General features: G+C 36.1%; 2 protein-coding genes across 6 annotated transcripts in view; both read right to left on the bottom strand.

The window, feature by feature from the left end:
• Positions 1-295: 295 nt before the first annotated feature.
• Positions 296-22,631, bottom strand: part of LOC132849973 (MORC family CW-type zinc finger protein 3-like) — a 62,783-nt gene continuing 40,447 nt past the window's right edge. For all 4 annotated transcript variants that reach the window (XM_060876017.1, XM_060876018.1, XM_060876020.1 and 1 more), the window contains 7 exons: positions 3,141-3,199; positions 2,799-3,016; positions 1,948-2,189; positions 1,621-1,731; positions 1,393-1,537; positions 1,224-1,262; positions 296-961 (listed from right to left, as the gene is read on the bottom strand). In XM_060876017.1, coding sequence (XP_060732000.1) covers positions 690-961; positions 1,224-1,262; positions 1,393-1,537; positions 1,621-1,731; positions 1,948-2,189; positions 2,799-3,016; positions 3,141-3,199 — 1,086 coding nt within the window. In that variant the 3' untranslated portion in view covers positions 296-689. The remainder of the gene's footprint in view (positions 962-1,223; positions 1,263-1,392; positions 1,538-1,620; positions 1,732-1,947; positions 2,190-2,798; positions 3,017-3,140; positions 3,200-22,631) is intronic.
• Positions 10,582-22,218, bottom strand: LOC132849980 (MORC family CW-type zinc finger protein 3-like). Of its 2 annotated transcripts, XR_009648948.1 has the most exons (14): positions 22,079-22,218; positions 19,531-19,603; positions 19,020-19,152; positions 18,513-18,736; positions 18,021-18,174; positions 17,650-17,797; positions 16,635-16,763; positions 16,389-16,508; positions 13,500-13,597; positions 13,248-13,346; positions 12,843-12,971; positions 12,686-12,760; positions 10,996-11,069; positions 10,582-10,906 (listed from the first exon to the last, which is right to left on the bottom strand). XR_009648948.1 is itself a non-coding variant. In XM_060876033.1 (13 exons), the coding sequence occupies exons 1-13, from the start codon at positions 22,115-22,117 to the stop codon at positions 11,060-11,062; spliced, it is 1,431 nt and encodes a 476-aa protein (XP_060732016.1). In that variant the 5' UTR covers positions 22,118-22,218; the 3' UTR covers positions 10,995-11,059. The 2 variants fall into 2 exon arrangements, 1 of the variants encoding a protein (XP_060732016.1); XM_060876033.1 differs by lacking the exon at positions 10,582-10,906 and having other exon boundaries at positions 10,995-11,069.

The raw sequence follows: 22,631 nt of genomic DNA, 5'->3' as shown, positions 1-22,631 counted from the left end.
TCTAACTGAGATCATAGACAACCTTAATCCAACACATCTTAAAAAATTATTAATTATTATTAATATTTATAATTATATATTAGTATATAAAATCTTAAATATCTGGATTGGGTAAGTTAATTATGAATATAAATTCAATATTTAAATAAAAGTTTTCTAGGAACAGTAGCTGACACCAAAACTCTCTTCCAAAGATGAGATATGAAGTTAAAATTGACCAAACTACATTAATGTATATTAATATTATAATATATATTATATTTATATTATTGTGTCTCACTACTTTTTACAGGAAATCTACAAAAGTGGAAAAAAGAGAGACTTGTTATATGACATAGTACTTTAATTGTTTATGCCTTTTCTTCAAGAATGGGCATACAATAGGGTGTGTGCATATGCCAATTTACTTTCAACACATTTAATTTTAAGCACATATGTTAAAAAAACAACAACAACAAAGTAGGAAATACAAAGTAAAGAAAGGTTTTGTAAAAATATTTGGATGCCTATTTTTTATATAAAATGAATATGATGTGCATCCATTATATAAATCAATAAAGATTTGCTTGTGTTCTGTAGAATTCTTCCATCAAAAACCAACAAAATGAGCATGTGCTTGTATTAATCACTACCTGAATCTTAACTTTCACATTCACATTTCAGGTTGTGTAAAAGTCTTCTTTGATCATCTATGCATAACGTGATCTAGGATCCAGATCATTCACTATTTCAGGCTGCTTCTGCTTAAGGATTTTATAGAATTCTGCTTTCACTGTTCTTCCTCCTGAGTCAAGACAACTGTACAATATCCTCATTTTTTTCTGTGGTGTTGTTGCCTCCTTGATATCATTATACAGTTCATCTCTGATGAGTTTCTTGGTAAGTAGAGTGTCTGCTATTTCCAATACCAGAAAAACTCTCTGTATGAGTGTGTCTCTGTGTTTATCTACAAATTCAGCACCTATAATAGATATAAACATTAAATTATAATGAACACCGCATAAATCTTTCTACTGAATTACAGTAGATTTTTTTTTTTTTTAATTCCAATATTATATGTTTGTCAAAATATTCCAAATTGTTTAAAAAAGTTTTCATAAGAATGTTTCAAGGTCAGAACTTCTTTCAGATTTGATTTGATAAGTAGTGTTCAGTGAAGCAAAAATTAAATGTACACGTTGATCTGCTGGAAAATAGCACAATTTTAAGTCTGAAATATTTACCTTTATCTTTTTCTGCTGGATCTGCTTCTTTACTCTCAGCTAAGGTAATAAGACAGAAAAAAGATTCAGTGCAAAATTCCATGGACTTATAAATCATTTGCATTTGACAGACTGAAAGCTAGGCCATTGCTTTCTATCAAATTAGAATACAAAAATAAATTTTTGCCACCTGTAAGAAAGATCTGACGAGGTTCCCACACCTCCTGGCCACTTTCATCCAACAGACCCAATGTGAGGTCTTCAACCTTGTTATTAAGGATCACCTCAAATGTGATGTGATGGTTAGGACCATAGTCACAGCCAAATGTCTCAACCTAAGAAAACCAAAAGATAGCTAAACACACTTCTTTAATGGGTCAAGAAATCTTCTTTCTCCACAAAAGGAACTGAGGTTTACCTTTGGCTGATAAGAATAAGGCTCACACATTGGTCTGTATTTTTTACCAGGGGTCAGCTGACATAGGGAGCTGCACTGAATGTAGGTGTTACACTGATTTAATTTCCGTACCTACTTGGTTAAGCAGAGTAGTTAAAAAAAAAACAATGAAGTGATTAAGTTTCAACTTAATTTAAATTTTGAAGGAAAAAAGAACAATTGTATCCCATTTTGTATACATTAAGCAAAAATACTGACTGAAATTTCAGTATATTGTAGTATTCTTGTGTGAACATCTGGAAGAAAACACTAAAATAAAAAGTTAATTAAAGCAGATTAGTAGCTTACCTCTTCGATTGACACATTTCCTGGCAACAAATGAATGTGCAGATTTTTGCGCTTTTCATTGTAGAAGAGAAGGACTTGGCCACTGATAGGCTTTTCTAAGAAGATCCTTTTTTTTAACAGGCCAAAGATGGAGAGACCATGAACTTTAAAAATCACGTGTGTGCTTGTTATATTCAGGGGCTGAATGATCTCAACATTACCCTCACTGAAATGTGCCACAGACAGTTCAAACTCATTTTTCTCTGAAGCATAAGAAGAAGCAAAATTTAGTTATTTTTAAAATTATGTTATAAAGTGTCATTAAATACAACAATGAACCAAAACATTATGACCACAGACAAAGTGAATAGTGTCAAGGTCTGAGATTCGATTTTGTAATAGATATTATAAGCAAACAGTTGACAATGAGAAGAATTATAGCAAAAATTATTGTGTGCATCTTGTCAGTGGTGGTTAGTACCTAATGATAGTGGTCAAGGAGAGACATAACATGAAAGAAATTCTCACTGATGCCCAAGGGTAAAACAGTCTATCCCATCTGGCCCAAAACAAAAGAAGAGCTGCCATGGCACAAGTCACCGAAAATTTTATAGTGGTAACTGAATGAACGTGTCACAACACCCTGCTGTGTATGGAGCTGCGTAAATGCAGACCTGTCAGAGTGCCCATGCTAATCCCTGTCTACTGTCAAAAGCACCTGTAAAGAACACAACAACACCAGAACTGGGCCTTGAATCAATGGAGGGATCAATGGATCAAACTTTTACATTGCATGGATGACTGGGTATGGGAGAACTGTTTACCTGGGAAAATGATTATAATCATAACATTATAACCTTAAATTAACTTACCAGTAGGTATCTCACAGTGTGGAAGGTGCAGATAACGAATTGAATCTTCAGAGCAGTTAATGTTATACAGGGGCCCTGCAGGCATGAACTGGCCCATGCCATGCAACTGACTTTTGTCCCAGGGCACTACTGTGTACAGCACTTCTCCACTCCCTTTCATCTCAATATAAATGTTGGTCATTTTACAGAAAAACACACCAGCATGAGAGCACAGAAACCTACAGAGGAAAAGACATTACATGACTGTTTTTATTTTGTAATGTTAACCAAAAAAATGCAAGAGTAATGTAAAAAATAATTTAATTATTTTGAAGGACAGAATAAAATATACCCATGTTGTACCTGTATGCACTACTGTCAGTACAGTGTTGAACTAATTCAGGATCTGTGGCTGCTGAGTGCTGTTGAAATAAGGAAAAGCACACTGTAGCATCTACGTACTAGTTTATTTCATAAACGCACAGATTTAAATTTAGTCTCTGGAGCCAATGGTCTGAAAGACAAAAAGACTGTAATAAAGTACAGTTGAGGCCAAAAGATTACATACACCTCAGTTTTTTCATAACTCCACCTACAGTGGTGTGAAAAGTGTTTGAAAAGCAGGCCCCTTCCTGATTTTTTATTTTTTTGCATGTTTGTCACACTTTAATGTTTCAGATCATCAAACAAATTGAAATATTAGTGTCATGCGGCGTCCCTCACTGGAATACGGATACGGAAGGAGACAGACCCGTACGCAGGATAGCTTCAAATGATAGGGGTTTAATACATAAGGAAGACACCACACAAAGGACTAAACGTAACTAGACAATTAACATAGACTAATGAATCCGCGCTGCCATCGGCAACGCGGCTCACATACATACACACACAAGTCAATCACACGATGGGGAACAGGTGTGGAGACAGGGAGGAGCAGACGAAGGCGGGGCAGACACGTGACAATAACAACAACAACCGCACGTGTCCAAAAGTCCGCGCTGATCCCTGACAATTAGTCAAAGATAACAAAAGTAAACGCAACATGCAGTTTTTCAATGAAGGTTTTTAGTATTAAGGGAAAACAAAATCCTGTGAGCTTGCTCCCTAAGACTAATAACTGGTTTGGCCATCCTTAGCAGCAAGCACTGCAATCAAGCATTTGCGATAACTTGCAATAAGTCTGTTACAGTGCTGTGGAGAATTTTTTTCCACTCATCTTTTCAGAATTGTTGTAATTCAGCCACATTGGAGGGTTTTTAAGCATGAACCACTTTTAAAGGTCATGCCACAACATCTCAATAGGATTCAGTTCAGGAATTTGACAAGGCCACTCCAAAGTCTTTATTTTGTTTTTCTTCAGCCATTCAGAGGTGGACTTGCTGGTGTGTTTTGGATCATTGTCCTGCTGGCCGCACATTGTCCTTCACAATTTTTTTTGTAGACAGCAGAATTCATGGTTCCATTTATCACAGCAAGTATTCCAGGTCCTGAAGCAGCAAAACAGCCCCAGACCATCACACTACCACCACCACCATATTTTACTGTTGGTATGATGTTTTTTCTGAAATGTAGTGTTACTTTTACGCCAGATGTAATGGGGGGACACCTTTCAAAAAGTTAAACTTTTGTCTCTTCAGTCCATTTAAGAGTATTTTCTCAAAAGTCTTGGGGATCATCAAGATGTTTTCTATCAAAACTAAGACAAGCCTTTATGTTCTTTTTGCTCAGCAGCGGTCTTCATCTTGGAACTCTACCATGCAGGCCATTTTTGCCCACTCTCTTTCTTATGGTGGAGTCATGAATACTGAACTTAACTAAGGCAATTAAGGTCTGCAGTTCTTTGGATGTTGTTGTGGGGACTTTTGTGACATCTTGGATGAGTCGTTGCTGCGCTCTTGGGGTAAATTTGGTCGGCCAGCCACTCCTGGGATGGTTCACCAGTGATCCATGTTTTCACCATTTGTGGATAATGGCTCTCACTGTGGTTCGCTGGAGTTCCAAAGCATTAGGAATGGCTTTGTAACATTTTCCAGACTGATAGATCTTAATTACTTTCTTTCTCATGAATTTCTTAGATTTTGAGGATATTTTGATCTACTTCACTTTGTCAGTCAGTTCTTATTCAAGTGATTTCTTGATTGTGAACATGAGTGGCAGTAATCAGGCTTGGGTGTGGCTAGAGAAATTGAACTCAGGTGTGATAAACCACAGTTAAGTTGTTTTAACAGTTATGTTTAAACACTTTTTCACACAGGGCCATGTGGGTTTTGACTTTGTTTTCCCTTGATAATAAAAACCTTCGTTTAAAAATGACTTTTTTATTTGTATTATCTTTGACTAATATTTTAATTTGTTTGATGATCTGAAACAAAGAGGGACAAATGTGCAAATAAATAAAAAAATCAGGCCAATATTTTTCACACCACTATAATAATCCACATACAAAAAACACTTTTTTACACCACTGTAATAATCCAATATTAATGTAATAATTCACATATAATAAAAGCTAATAGGCAGATTTATTTCAGGTTTTATTTACTATCTAAAATTGTTTTGCTTATCAATTGCTTGATTCAAACACTTTGGGTAGCCTTCAATAAGCTTTTTCCTTCTACATACAGTAGTGCTTATGTACTGATTATTATGGCCAAACAGCATATTAAATAGTACAGTATACACTCCTCCAATCAAATCTCAAACCAAGATTTTTACATTATATATTTTTTACTCATACTATCTGTGATACCTTCGGTTGTTTTCGATATTTTGCCAAAGGAGGAACTGGACATGGAATTTAGAGTTTCTTAGATTGTCTTATGGTATCCAAGTCAAATACATTAAAGGAAAACCATTTTAGTGAAATAAATATATGTATTAAAATGATTCCTGATATGAAAAAGCAGATATAGTAATTGTAACAAATGAGTGGAGTTCATATATATATATTAAAATTCATATATATATATATATACACACACACACTTGTGTAGGAATGTAGGAACAACAAATAATAACTTGACTTCTAGTTGATCATTCGGAATCATAAGTGGCTTATATGAAAGGCAAAGGCCTCTAGTTTACGCTTATTTTACCAAAATAAAATCTTATCATGCCTTGATTTTTAATTATTTAATTAGGACAGAAAAGTCAGACTTTTGCTTAGACAAAAGTCTTGTCCCATCTTTAAAGGATTCAACCAATCACAGAATAGAGAGTCACCTGTGAGAAATACTGGAATTAACACATTCCCAGGTGTGTAGAAGAAGAACCCCAGTACATCCAACCTTCATTTGAAATGCATCTTGACCTCTGACAGCATGTCAAAGATTCAACCACAGACCAAAGTGCTGATCATCAAGAGCCTGAAGACCTGCTACATCTTTAATGTATCTAAACATAAAGTGGAGAGGATAAGAAAAAGATTTGAAGAAACCGGTGAAGTTCATGACAGGCCCAGGTCATGCAGACCACGTAAAGCAACTGTTCGAGGACCGTTTGTTGGTTTGACAGTCCAGGGCCAGCCCTTTTTCAACTGCAGCAGAGCTACATAACAACTGGTCACCAGAAACCAGCATTAGACAGAATACAACTAAAAAATAGTGTTGCATTTACCAAGGCCCACAGCTTGCAGGAAGGGTGTACTGTGGAATTGTGATAAGTTTTATGATGAATCATCTATTGAACTGCATCCCAATCGTCGCAAATACTGCAGAAGACCTATTGGAACCTGCATGGACCCAAGATTCACACAGAAAACAGTCAAGTTCTGTGGAGGAAAAATCATGGTTTGGGGTTACATTTAGTATGGGGGCGTGCGAGAGATCTGCAGAGTGGATGGCAACAGCCATCAACAGCCTGAGGTATCAAGATATTCTTGCTGCCCATTACATACCACAGCAGAGGGCAAATTTTTCAGCAGGATGGTGCTCCTTCTTATACTTCAGCATCCACATCAAAGTTCCTGAAAGCAAAGAAGCTCATGGTGCCCAGGATTGGCCAACCCAGTCACCAGACATGAACATTATTGAGCAAGTCTGGGGTAAGATGAAGGAGGAGGCATTGAAGATGAAACCAAAGAATCTTGATGTCCTGCAAGAATGCTCTCTTTGCCATTCCAGATGACTGTATTAATAGGTTATTTGAGTCATTGCCGAGACATATGGATGCAGTCCTCCAAGCTCATGGACAATATTAATTATTTTTCCACTGCACCAAGACTTTATGTTCTGTACTGTACATTATTTCTGTTAAGTGACAAGACTTTTGTCTAAGCAAATTCTGGCCTTTCTGTTCTAATTAAAAATCATGGCATGATAAGATTTTCTAGAGGCCTTTGCCTTTCATATAAGCCACTTCTGATTCCGAATGATCAACTAGAAGTCAAGTTATTATTTGTTGTTCCTACAACTTGGATAGGCGACAAGACTTTTGTCAGGGAGTGTAATATATATATATATATATATATATATATATATATATATATATATATATATATATATATATATATATATATATATATACATACATATATATATATATATATATATATGTATATACATATATATATATATATATATATATATATATATATATATATATATATATATATATATATATATATATATATATGTATATATATATATAATGGCATGCCGTTTAGGAAATTATTCAGGAGAGAATTGAATGAAAAGTCTGAATATATTGAATGGATTCTGAATATATTGACTGAAAAGTCTGAATATATTGAATTATATATATATATATATATATATATATATATATATATATATATATAAAACTAAAATAAACTTTTCCATGACATTCTAATTTATTGAGATGTCATGGGGGAAAGTTTATTTTAGTAATTCAACTCACATAGTGAAACTCGTGTAGTATATAAATTCAGTACACACAGACTGAAGTAGTTTAAGTCTTTGGTACTTTTAATTGTGATTATTTTGTCTCACATTAACAAAAAACTAATTCTCAAAAAATTAGAATATGGTGACATGCCAATCAGATAATCAACTCAGAACACCTGCAAAGGTTTCCTGAGCCATCAAAATGGTCTCTCAATTTGGTTCACTAGGCAACACAATCGTGGAGAAGACTGCTGATGACAGTTGTCCAGAAGACAATCATTGACATCCTTCACAAACATTCATTGGCAAAGAATCTGGATGTTCAAAGAGTGCTGTATCCAAGCATGTTAACAGAAAATTAAGAGGAAGGAAAAGTGTGGAAGAAAAAGATGCACTACCACCCGAGAGAATCACAGCCTTGAGAGGTTTGTCAAGCAAAATTGATTAAAGAATTTGGGTGAACTTCACAAGGAATGGACTGAGGCTGGGGTCAAGGCATCAAGAGCCACCACACACAGATGTGTCAAGGAATTTGGCTACAGTTGTCGTATTCCTCTTGCTAAGTAACTCCGGAACCATGTCTGAGGCCTCTTAGCTGAGCTAAGGAGACGAAGAACTGGACTGTTGCCAAGTAGTCCAAAGTCCTCTTTTGAGATGAGAGCAAGTTTTGTATTTCATTTGGAAACCAAGGTCCTAGAGTCTGGGGGAAGGGTGGAGAAGCTCATACATAGCCCAAGTTGCTTGAAGTCCAATGTTAAGTTTCCACAGTCTGTGATGATTTGAAGTGCAATCTGCTGGTGTTGGTCCACTGTGTTTTCCAATGGTGGTTCACTGTGTGAAAACCAAAGTCACTGCACCCATTTACCAAGATGAGCACTTCATGGTGATTTCATTTTCCAGCAGGATTTGACACATGCCCACACTGCCAAAAGCACCAAAAGTTGGTTAAATGACCATGGTGTTGGTGTGCTTGACTGGCCAGCAAATGAGAAATCTATAGAGAATCTATATCAAAAGAGAATCTATAGGGTATTGTCAAGAGGAAAAAGTGAAACAATAGACCAAAAAATGCAGATGAGCTGAAGGCCACTGTCAAAGAAACCTGGGCTTCCATAAAACCTTGCCAGTGCCTCAGACCTCCATGCCATGCCGAATTGAGGCAGTGATTACAGCAAAAGGAGCCCCAACAAGTATTAAGTACATATACAGTAAATGAACATACTTTTCAGAAAGCAAACCATTGACTAAAAATGTCTTATGAAGTATTCTAATTTTTTTTGAGATAGTGAATTGGTGGGTTTTTGTTAAATATAAGTCAGTGTGTAGTTAAACTACTTCAATCCATGTATACTGAATTGATATAATACACGTGTTTCACAATTTGAGATGAATGACTAAAACAAATGAACTTTTCCAGGACAATATATATACACCTGTATGTGTGTGTATATATATATATATATATATATATATATATATATATATATATATATATATATATATATATATATATATATATATATATATATATATATACGTATATATATATATATATATACGTATATATATATATATATATATACGTATATATATATATATATATATATATATATATATATATATATATATATATATATATATATATATATATATATATGTATGTATGTATTGTGTGTGTGTGTGTAGGTGTTTGTAAACATTTGGTCTTAGTTGTATATAAAAAATTGTGTTAAATTTAAATTCTGAAACAAACAGCACACAATAATATATCAAAAACTATTATTTCTGATTCTATTGAATGTAAACTTCTCCATACATGTTTGGTGTGACAGTGCTGTGTAGATTTTGAATGACTGTCTGCTCCTTCACATTCCATAAAAGCCACATGCAAAGAGAAACAAATTACAAATATAGTCAATCCTGAATTGTATTTTAATACAAAATAATTTTGTATTAAAATGCACTGAAAAATGCCAATATTTAAGTCAGTATAATAAATTGACAAATAAACACTTAATTTAAAGTGCTTTAATTAAATTTACCAACCAAATAATAAATCTGTAGAGGACATCTCATCTATATCCTGAGTAAGAATCTTATTGATAACCTTCTCAAGGTCTGGAGCAGGAACAAAGGTGGCCAAGATACGTGTCATTCTTTGTCTGAGTTCTCTAAACCTGAGGATGAAGAAAAGAAACTCTATTTGAGACACTTTATTTGAGCTATTGTGCAACAGTGCAGGTCAGGATTATGACTTGTGTCACCTGCCAGATAATCTGCAGTATGTTATCTATAGTATGCTACAATCATGTAAAATATTTAGCTGATCATGGCTGAATTTTGTGACAAATTGGATTTTAAACCCAGAGCTCTTATAGTGACTGCATGTTATTATCTCTTGACTTACTTTTTTTTTAATTTCAGATAATACACCTGAGCAACTGAGGGTTAAGGGCGTTGCTCAGGGGCCCTGCACTGGCAAATTGGTGGACCTGGGATTTGAACCAATGACCTTCCAATCAGTAGTTGAACACCTTAACCACTGAGCTACCAAATCCCCATCTTTGTCTCCTCTCTGACCTTTCTGATCTGTCCTGTGTCTCATTCTTCCTTATCCGCTGGGAATCTTTTCCTCTTCCTGGGTTGGAGGCTTCTCTTGAAGGAGCTACACAATCTTCTGTTGTAACCTCCACCTTTTCACGTTTTATCTTATTTTCTTCTAAACATTTCTGCAGGCTCTCACAGTTGTTTGTCCACTTCTCATATTCTAGACTATCCATCTTTGTGTCCACTTCCTTTGTACAAGCAGGAAAAGACAAGGTAAGAATTAGAGTAATAGGACATAAAACATACTTGATGTACTATTACAATTGTTATTGTTATTGTTATTATATTTAGACATGTTTAGTTTAATTAAGGTGTATGCAGCCTATTTAGACACTCGCCTCCATTTTCAGCACTTTTTTTAGCTCTCGTAGCTTATCTTCGAGCTGCTTCATTGCCTCCATGACTTGCAGGTACTGCCCTTTGCCAATCTGCTGGTCCCCAGAGCTGGATTTTGTAAATTGAATGCTCTTTTCCTCACTCGTGCTCACGAAAATCACATCATCCATTGCTGTTTTAAGGTCTTTACAGTCAGCAGTATTAGCATCATTAGCAGGACTGATCATGTTAGGAGAATCTGGTATGTTTTTGTCAAAACAGTTTGATCTAAGTTTTTTCTCAGATTTCTCTTGATTTATGTCCAAGGCTTTGTTTTTCCTGAAATAAAATTCAATCAAAATCACCCAGGTACTCATAATGCAATGTTATTGTGAAGGAACATGAGACAGAAGGAGTGACTGCAGTACCTTTTAGGAGTAGTAGAGCGAGATGTGTCCAGAATGACAGCTGAAGTATCAGAAGGTCTGGGTGTCACTGGGCTCTTGAGATATTTGTGGAAATCAATAAAATAAACCACACTTGTGAATGAAAGATTAAGACAGATATTATGAATATACGAATTTATGATTAATCAAGTGATTCTGTAATTACCTGAACACATTATACCTATTTATGTTAATGCATTACATGTATTGTTTAACAAAATATATTTAAATCTTTCCCATGCTATATTCTAAATGAACACCTTGCAAGTTCCCTTAAATGTTGTTAAATTCTGTTTAATTACTATATATATATATATATATATATATATATATATATATATATATATATATATATATATATATATATATTATTTTTTTTCTCTAATAATTTTTTTGTAATTTTAAAAAGATTGTAGGAAACAGCAGTCATAATACATTTTCTTAGACTTTATTTTCTGCATTGCACAGATTGTTGATATATGAAATGTTTACCTTTTTATATTTTTTCTTGGTTATTGTTTGTTTTAAATTCTGCAATAAAATACAGTAATTTTAAGAATGCTATGTGCACCCTGTTCGTTTCTCAGCAAAGCAACATCCTGTTTATTCAGTCAATCAACTGAACAGTGAAACCTGCCTAAGTAAAAGAAAATAATTCTGGAGCTCATCATGTAATAACAATTCAGATCAACCCACAAAATTACTCCTATGACTATCTTAAACATAATTTGGTGGATGGTAGGGATTAATTGTCTTCTCAGATTATTATACCGATCTCATACATCACAACAACTGCAATGGCTAAAGATGAATTCAGAAAAGGAGCTCTGGAATTATATCCAACATAAACCAATCTTTTTACACCTCTCATTTTCTCACACTACACATTTTTTGCTAAAAATGATTTATTTCACAAAACTAAGCAAGCCTATTTTTAATATGCATTTCTACATATTTTTTTTTTTTCAATCTAGACAGAGGGAATATAAAATGCTATACACGTCCTTAAAACATCGTGACATCACCTGCTGTCTGTTCTCCTGCTGCTTCTTCTGGGTTCGCTCACTGTTTCAAAACACATACACATGAGCAAATTTATGGGCAAATGAGGTCCATAAATGGACAGTGAGAATGTTATTGTTATTTTAGCTGTCTACCAAAGTATATAGGATTTGGAATAAATGTGTGTACAAAACTCTGGTTTTATGAATTCATTAGGGGATATTTACCTCCGTAAATATATATTTACGTAAATATATATATATATATATATATATATATATATATATATATATATATATATATATATATATATATATATAAATTAAATAATGAGGGAATAAGAGACACCTGGCTATGAAACAGATGAGCAGCCAACTTTCCGATTACTTTTGGCTTTAAAAAAATGGAGTGGGCAAATACACAAAGTGATGTCATTTCCTTTAACTGTCAACTGATTTGAATGTACTGTACATACCCTTAAATAAAACCTGGAAGTTTACAGTTTGTTATGATTTTCATTACTTAAATCCACCTCCAATTGCTGTTGTAGACAGCTAAACAAAACAATAACTTTGTCAATGTTCAAATATTTATGGACCTTGCTGTATAACCTCAAAAGAAATGTATGATAGTTGAAATATCTATGTATATGACAGGAACTATTCCTCACTGTTTTTTGTAGGTTTTCCAGCATTTGGGTTGTTCATCATCAGAATCCTCAAGCTCTTCTTCATCTGTACAACTCCTGATGGAATCATGTTATCATTTAAATGAGAAACAGAAACAAATACACATAAGCAGAAATAGAAAGAGATACACAAACACACCTGAATTGAGGGTCAGCGTTCATGTGGCAGAACCAATTTTTGGGGGTCTTTTTTCCATACATACAATCCGGAAGTTTTCGCCACTTCAAACAATCATCACACTGAACCCAGGTTTGATCAGGAGTTGATCTGTAAGTCCAAACAAAATCATGTGTTAATTTCTTATGCTCCTATGTTAATCAGTGTGGCCTTACATACAGAATCTGTGTGAGAGAAAATGCAATGTTGCTTCTGTTGTAATGGACACAAGCCAAAACCTTGTAATATCTGATTTGGGCCCAGTGCAATTTAAGACTTTAACAAAGTTGTACTGAACATTTTTGTAATTGTTGAAGGGAGAGAGAGAGAGAGAGAGAGAGAGAGAGAGAGAGAGATAGAGAGAGAAGGGGGCATTTTACAACTTACACAGTATCCTCAAACGGTTCATCGCTGCGTGTCTTATGTCTATAGTGAACTTCCTTCCAATATTGCTCAAGCTTCATACCTACACTTATCATCGTTTTTCTGCACAGACACAAAATAAAAAGAAATTAAAAAAAAATAAATAAAAACACCTAAAAATTCAGTGGTTAAGATACTTGTGATAATACTCCTACTGTATACTGTACAACGATTTGTATATAAATAAATACTCATGGCTCATCTGGACAAACACACCTGTATTCTTCATTATTATCAAAGTCCTGCTTGTTGTGAATTGGTGTGAGGTGGTTACACTCTAATACCCCGATAACTCCTTCTCCTGTGCCATTAGCCTGGTAACAGAATAAATATTATAACACATGTATAACACAATGAAAATATCATGAAAAAGAGGATTTTGACTACCAAGCGATCCAATGCAGAATATCTGTTAAACTGGTGACAGTGTCAGGGAGCCCAAAGCTCAGTGATGTGCATGGGAGCAAAGGCTATGATTTTCAATCATGTGGATGACCAGGAGTATGTGTTTCAGTTTGCTGGGAAACATGTAGATGTTACTTAGACACATACCACCTATCCAATAGTACTATACTGTAAGTGTTCAGGACTCAGTAGGAAATGTCCTTGGGGAGCTCTTGGGGAGCAATATTTATTTTCAGCATATATGAGGACTAACTACTGTCCCTGCAAAAAGTCTGGCATTGGCTGTTTTTACTTCCTTTCACTAAATAAATCAACAAAATCTCTAAAGGTTCCCAAACCTTTGCATATGTGTTTATAATAGTTCTTTATTTATTTCATCTACTTGTATAATCAGTAAAGTTTAAAATTATGATATTGCGATTGAAAAAAGCTTCTATTTTGTATTCGTTTATAACAACTTAAATGAAAAGTAGAACCTTGAAGTCTTAGTAATTGTTTTGTCCCCTTTTTGCTGTAAAGACAGTGTTGCTTTAATGATAGGCTAATATGGACTCTTTGTGCTTCTTGTCTGAGCACACATGTCAAGTCAAGTGAAATCAAGACGATTTTATTGTCATTTCAACCAAGTATAGCTGTTGCAGTACACAGTGAAATGAGACAACGTTTCTCTAGGATTGTGGTGCTACATAAAAGCAAAGACAGAGCTGAAGACTAAACTGCAACTGTGCAACCTGGTGCAAACAGTGCAGGACAAGACAAAAAATACAGACAAGACAGTGCAGGACAAAAGACAGTGCAGACAAAAAAATACAAGACAATACAAAAAAACAATACACAAAAGACAATAAACAGAAAAAGCACCGACTAGTGTAAATACTGTATGTTCAACAATATTGCAAGCAGTAATACTAGAATGAACACAGTGTCATAGCAGCAGGTCCCTGAGATAATGTAAAGTATTGTGCAAAACAACAAATGACAAATGTGAGACAGTATGTGCAAAGAGCAAAAAGTGTGCAAAAACAGCATGTAAACAGGTTGATGGATGTATATTGGAAGTGTGTGTATTTGGTGTTGGTATGTGCAGTCCATACAGTTGATATGCATGTGTATGCTGTGCTCAGAACAGTTCAGTTTCAGTTATTAAAGAGACTGATGGCTTGTGGGAAGAAACTGTTACACAGACTGGTCGTGCTTCGGTACCATTTTACAGACGGCAGGAGGGTGAAGAGTGTGTGTGAGGGGTGTGTGGGGTCATCCACAATGCTGTTGGCTTTGCGGATGCAGCGTGTGGTGTAAGTGTCCATGATAGAGGGTGTAATAGAAAATGTGAATAACAAAAATTAACATTGAACATTCTGTACCAAGACACTCACACACCAAAAACTAGGAACAGCAAAAAAAGTAACAAAGGGGAACTGAACTGTTTCCAGTTACAAATTAGGCTGAAGAGACAAGAACATAGCAGGCTGCAGGGGTGTAGAAATAACAGAGAATAACGGCGTGACCGTTACACTGCTTGTGCAACGACAAGACTGTTGCACTGCTCGTGCTCCGACAAGATTAGAGGAAGTCACGCACAGTGGAAGACACACACACACGTAGCTCTACAGTATGTATAAATAGAGAACTGCCTTACATCCAACTAACTCACTCTGTTCAGACTTAGGTTGGGACAGGCTGACTTCACACTTGTAAGTGTATTGAAAAAAGAAGTTTGATATTCCACTGGACTCTGCTGTGTTCTTCTCTGCAACTTAGGGAAAGTTCACTTGAACTATTATCTCTGATTAACAGAATACAATTTCCATGACAAGGGAAGAAAGACACATTCTTCAATAAAAGTGAATAGGCATTATTAAAATCTGACCTTTTATACATAGAATTTAACATGGTCCATAGCACACATTTCTCTATGGGGACTTAGAAATAGTGCAGAATTTGAATATAATAAATTCAGACTATTTGCATCGTTCTATGTATTCCCTATCCAGAGCCGATCCTGACCTCCCTGGGGCCCTAAGCAAAATTCTGCTAAGGGGCCCTCTTACCTGGCCCGTGAGCCATGTAAACCATTTGCCACACATTCAATAGAAGAGACTAGAGACAGAATCACATCAACTTAACTTTACTGTTATTTGCTCTTGCTGACATCAAACTTGAAGAGAACACAAGTTTACCTGATTGCTGTTCTCGCATTTCACTCTCATTTTGTTTCTTTTTTCTCTTTTCATGGCCAGATGGATAGCTCCGCTTTATATTGTCATCTACACAGTGTGTGATTGCGTGAGTGAATGAGAGTGTGTGTGTGCCCTGCGATGGGTTGGCACTCTGTCCAGGGTATATCCTGCCTTGATGCCCGATGATGCCTGAGATAGGCACAGGCTCCCCGTGACCCGAGAAGTTCGGATAATCGGTAGAAAATGAATGAATGAATGAATGAATGAATGAATGTAAAATGAGGCAGGGGAAGGCTTGGCCTTGAGTAATTTGCGGGGCCCAACGCAACTTGCGTAGTGAGCGTATAGGGCCGGTCGGCTCTGTCCCTATCTGACTATCATTGTTTATCTGTCTATTTCTGATCAGTTGTCCTACATGTTTTGTGATTGTATGCAAAATAAATATAAAACAGTAAGTATAAACTCTCATGATACTAAACAGAAATTTTATGATTAAAACGTCGACCTGTATGATTCTCACCTTACGCTGGCAGGCAACACGCTCATAGGCTTTGATGAGGCGGTTTTTGTTGTACATCATCAATCCGTAGTGATCTTTGCTCTTTGTGTTGTAGCCAAATGTGATTGTTATTCCCTTTTTCTGAGACAAAGACTTAAGGACCATAGCATTAGAAATATTTGAAACATTTAATAAGTAGCTCTTACTAGTGTATCATTAGCTGTTTTTTTTTACATTCTGGTGCTCTATTATTTGTCAAAAGGATACAAGACCAGCAGGTTTGTATTTGTCTGTGAAGACATTTGCTAGAATCTTTGTGACAAACTGAGTTTCCACTTTCTGCCCTTGGATGATAATCTGCATTCTTGGCTTCAGGTAGAGAATACTACAGTATGCCTGAAGTAGGAGAGAAATAAACAGCTTTGAATATACATTGATCAGTAGTTGAACTTAATCTTGAGACTGTACCTGCAGATTTGAGTAGGAGCTCCTGCAAAACCTCAATTCAATTCAGTTCAGAAATGAGCACATTTTCACTCACCTGCATTTCAACTCACATGTCACAACTCAAAGCATATACATTACAGAGAATATAAAATGTGTACACACATCTGTTAAAATAGCAAAAAAAAAGTAGATATTTTTATAGTGTTCCTTGCAAAAATGTTCCTGAACCTTCAAATTGTGGAGGGTTTTTCTCTCTTTCATTTAACAGGTTTTGATTTGACTGGGCCATTGCAAAATGTGCGTTTCTTCACATTCACTTATTGTTTTACTTTGGGTCGTTATTGAATAAAAGGACTTTTCTGTATCTTAAGCCATTATTTGGCCAGTAATGATATGTGACTGTGGTAGCCTAGTGGTTAAGGTGTTTTGAAGGTTGTGAGTTTGATTTATACGTCCACCAAGCTGCCACTGCAAGGCTCTTAACCCTCAATTGCTCAGTTGTATAAAAATTAGATAAAAAATGTAAGTTGCTCTGGATAAGGGCATCTGCTAAATGCTGTAAATGTAATGTATTTAGGGACATCAGTGATTTCTGGTATCTTCAGCTATGTCACAGATGAAGAAAAGCACCATGATTCTGCCACCACCCTGCATACCTTGGCTATGACTTTCTTTGGTAATAAGCATTCTTCTTTTTGTGCCAGACATGTCTTTTAAAATTATGCCCAAAAAGGTCTACCATGGGCTGGATTTTTATTCTTTCTGAAATTATCCCTTTTATCAGTGGACTCCAACAGCTAAACATCCATATAACATTTTCTGGTTAAATTCTTACCCGCAGTGAATATTCACTCTTAGGCACTGAAATGCCACTCCCTGCTTGCCGTCTGGTTTGTGCCCTAGTGTTCTCGTACACATCAACAGGGATCCGGATGTCATAGGGATCCTTCTTGAAATCAAATTCTAACTCTCCTGAAGATCCTCTGCAGCAGAATAATGAGAAGAGGAAACAAATTGTGGATTTATGGTATTATTTCTTATAACTCAGACATTTGTTCTTAGTCCTCAGCTGTTTCACCAAATAAGGCTATCCTGTCTAAAATATGTTTGTCACATTTATATCATCAACTATACTTTTATTAACTATACTTTTAACAGACCTCTCATATAAAACTACAGTAAATCAGTAACTCTATGCATGTTCACCTGTGTAGGTTCCAGATGATGATGCGCGTTCCACTTGAGTTGGTGCATAAGTTTTCAATGACAGTGAACTCAGACAGCAGTTCTTCCTCAGTGTTAAACAAAGAATATGTCATGATATCATTAAGACTCTCTGCATGCTCTGGTGTAGCACTGAGTGAGCAGTGAGGTTAAGGATCAAACAACACAGATGTACCTCATATATTGTATTTCATATAACTTCATATATATATATATATATATATATATATATATATATATATATATATATATATATATATATATATTCACATTTGTTATACCATATACAATTTATAGTAGTTACAGCATACAAAATGACCAAACTGAAAAATAGTTTGACAGTTTAAGGTTATTTTTTAATCACCTTCTCTTGCAGAAAAGGCTGCAATCTCTTCTGCCCTTTCGAGAGAACTCGAAGCTGCGTCTAGGCTGAAGCTATAGAAACTCAATCTGTCTGTTTTAGGTAAAGGATATCACTCTGTCTTGTCTTAGTAAACATGACAATAGGCACTATGACAGTTGTTACTCCTGTCTTCTTGAGGTATGTTTGTGACAGAAGACCCACACACATAATGTTGGCTTTCTTTGAGAACACGATGGCATCCTTCCCCAAGCGCATGGAGCCTGACTTAAAGCCGTTCCCATAAAGACCAATTGGAACATGGCCTCTGACCGCTTGCTTATCACTGAAGCCAAAACTGATATATATATATATATATATATATACATATATATATATATATATATGTATATATATATATATATATATATATATATATATATATATATATATATATATATATATATATATATATATATATGAGAGAGAGAGAGAGAGAGAGAGAGAGAGAGAGAGAGAGAGAGAGAGAGAGAGAGAGAGAGAATGACTTTGTCATTGTGATAAATAAACTGGGTGAATTGTGAATAGTGTTTTGTGTACTATTGTCTAAATCTTTTCAGAAGGATAATTCATGCACAGACCTGAGCATTTTGTGCATCTTATCATAGTCAATTCCGTTTCCATTGTCCATGAAGATGAGGCAGTCCTGGCCTTTGACTGCTGTTTTAGTGATCCACAATTGCTTTGCATTGACATCTGGGTCATAAGCATTGTCTGTCAATAGGGAAATAGAGCCAAAGGAAAATGTGAAACTAAATGTAAAAGAGTTTTTCTTCTTAAACTCTGTTTTATGTATAACTTATTTCCAGTAAATACTCTTAAGAACAAAGGTCATTTTAATCAGGAAAAAGGATATTAAACAGAGTATACGAAGAAGAAAGTGAATGACCACAAAAAGAGAGAAAACAAGTTTAACCATTAAAAATAGATAGACTGATCATTATGAACACATTAATATATTTAGTGATACAATTTGCCAAACCTCTTGAACAATGATTAAGTGCTTATTAATAGTATGTGTTGTTTGCAAGTTTGGTGTTTTTTGTGTTCATCATGAGTATTGTAGAAACTGAATAAAGACGTTTGGCTCACCGATCAGTTCTGCTACAGCACTGAATGGCCACTTATGGCTAGTGGAGTTTGTATGCAGGAACTGTGGATTAATCTTTATGAGGAAAACAAATGTTATAAATATGAATACATACAATGTTTATAAATAATGATTGCATATGGTTACAGAGAGAGACCATGAAAAAGACCAAGATCTCTCTCTCTCTCTCTCTCTCTCTCTCTCTCTCTCATATATATATATATATATATATATATATATATATATATATATATATATATATATATATATATATATATATATTGTGTATAGCAGCCATGAAAGTCTTTGATACTTTTTGTGATCGACTATTTTCAGTGTCAGTGAGAAATATAATATTTTGAGATAGTGACCTCTGGGTCATAAGCATTGTCTGTCAATATGGAAATTAACCCAAAGAAAAATATGAAACTATGTGAAATTATGTGTGCAGTGATAGGGACAGTTTGATTTAATTTGCATACATTTTCATATGTAAAAGGATTCCCTTTCGAGAGAACTCGATGCCTTGTCAAGGCTGACGCTATGGCAACACTTCTTTGAGAAAGTTGTGTCTGAAGTGCTGTGTGCACACATGCCAATTTAATGGCTCGGATAGGACAAATGACTAAGGTACTATGCGCCAATGAGTCCATATGATGGCATTTATAAGGATTTATAATTAATAAGCAATATAAACAATCCCTTTCCCTTGCCTTCTCCTCTGACCCCAATCTCCCCTTTTAGGATTGGGGAACATGGGGAACATGGGGAACATTGGGGAGCATTTTCTCCAGACCCAGAGGAAAGTATGTTATTGTCTGCTGCGGGCTCTGGGGAGCTCGATGTAGGTGAGCAGGGGATCTGATCTGCCACCGCAATCGATGGCGTTCAATTAGCTCTTCGAGGTGGTAGCGTGGTGTTTTTGTTCAATTTGGCAGTTTCAACCGTTCTAAGCTAGAGGACCGCTTCCTGACTTCAGGACACTTATTACCTCCACACAGGCAGCTACCGTTTCTCCCGGACCTACATGCTGATGTATTGAGGTCTTGAGGAATCCCTATTCTGCCCGTCCTCGGCCACTTCTAATTTCTTCCGGCCATTGTAGAGCTCGAAAATCATGGGTATGCGACCATGCCTAAAGTTGAGACGCTCGCGAGCTATCTCTCCCCCATTGCCCGCATGGAGGAAGCCTGCACTTCCTTCTAATCTGTGTAGAGCCACCTCAGCCCTTGTGACTAAGGCATACATGGCAGCAGGCCAAGCCAGTTTGGCTCTGCACACCACGGCACCCCTGCAGGTCTAGCAGGTTGAAATGCTCACCTGAAATGCTCAACTGAACAGGTCAACTGTGGTGAGAGATTGAAACCTGAGGCAGTATCTGAGCTCCACCAAGCCATGGATCTTGTGCTCTGTGCCCCATTTATAAATAATACTTTTATACTGTTACAGACAGAGTGTGTGTGAGTGAGTGAGAGTGAGTGACTGAGTGAGATCCAATCTCTCTCTGAACGTGGAGAAGAAGAAGGAGATTGTTGTTGACTTCAGGAGAGCGCACACTCAGCATGCTCCTCCGGCCATCAATGGTGTGACTGTGGAGAGAGTGAGCAGCACCAAGTTCTTGGATGTGCACATCACAGAGGACCTCTCCTGGACTGAAAACGCAGCAGCACTGGCCAAGAAATCACAGCAGAGTCTCTACTTCCTCCGCAAACTGAGAAGAGCCAGTTCATGCAAGTCCCCATCATGCACACCTTCTACAGAGGCACTATCGAGAGTATTCTATCGAGCTGCATCACTTTATGGTATGGTGCCTGCAACGCATCCTGCCAGAAGACGCTACAGCACGTAGTGGGAGCAGCTGAGAAGATTATTGATGTCTCTCTCCCCTCCCTCCAGGATATTTATGAGACCCACCTCACCCACAAAGCCCTCTGCATTGCAGGTGCTCCCACCCACCCACCACACAGCTTCTTCAGTCTGCTGCCATCAGGGAGCAGACTGCGGAGTCTCCGGGCCAGGAATAACAGACTGAAAGACAGCTTCATTCACCATGCTGTCAGGAAGCTGAACTCGCACCCAAACTTGCCCCCCCGTTCCCTTTTCTGCCCCAGGCACCATAGATCTATGAACCCAGCCCACCCTCCAGACCCCACACCCACAGGTCCTTCCACTCCCCCTCCCACTAACATACTGTATGATGACATGCACCAGTCACTTTGTGTAACATTGGTCTGCTCATCTGCACTTGCACTTTATCTGCCATATGCCTTGTGCTGCTTTGTTTAATTTCTAATGTTAATTTATCTGTATGCACCTTGGGACTGAGAGTAACGCAATTTCAATTCTCTGTATGTACTGTACATGTGGAAGATTGATAATAAAGCAAACTTGAACTTGAACTTGTGTGTGTGTGTGTGTGTGTGTGTGTGTGTGAACTGCACAAAAATATCACTTAGATGAAAGTTTCACTTAAATAGTATTTTTAATGTCCCAACACTTGTCTTGTAAAGACAAAAGAAATTATAGCAAAACCAGGCTGTATGTACTTACCACAGATAATGGTATTCCACTTTTTGTTGGTGATGCCATTTTTATTTAGATACAAAACTGCTGTTGGATTCAAAATAAGTAGAAACAGGAAACTGCGATTCTTTGCAGGTTTATCACATTATTATAACAAAGCACAGATTTGACTGACTTCAGAAACACACACCCTCCTCCCCCTCTTGATGCTTTAAGGGTGGGGGCTAAATATACATTCAGTGATTGGTTACTTTTCAGATTTTGAATTTATACATGTATAGGCTACAGTCTATGTGGTTTACTGCATACTATATAGCAGTCATAAAAAAATCAGATTTATGCCCTTTTGTTTAATTTCTGACTGTAGTGGACAAGGAAAAATCTGTCATTGTGTACAGATTTTTTTTTCTTTGCAGTATGCAATAACAACAAAAGAACATCCATCTATCAGTAAATAGAGAATAAAATTTTCAGAACTTAAGAATGAGGTTGAAAAATTAGATTTAATTTTTATAAATACAAAATGCAGTTTTAAAAAACAAAAACATACTTAACAATACCATGTGTTAGCGCATATGGT

Source organism: Tachysurus vachellii, chromosome 8, assembly GCF_030014155.1.
Source record: "Tachysurus vachellii isolate PV-2020 chromosome 8, HZAU_Pvac_v1, whole genome shotgun sequence".
NCBI classification, from domain to species: Eukaryota; Metazoa; Chordata; class Actinopteri; order Siluriformes; family Bagridae; genus Tachysurus; species Tachysurus vachellii.
Note: the sequence above shows the minus strand (reverse complement) of the source record. Positions and strands in the feature narration are given on the sequence as shown.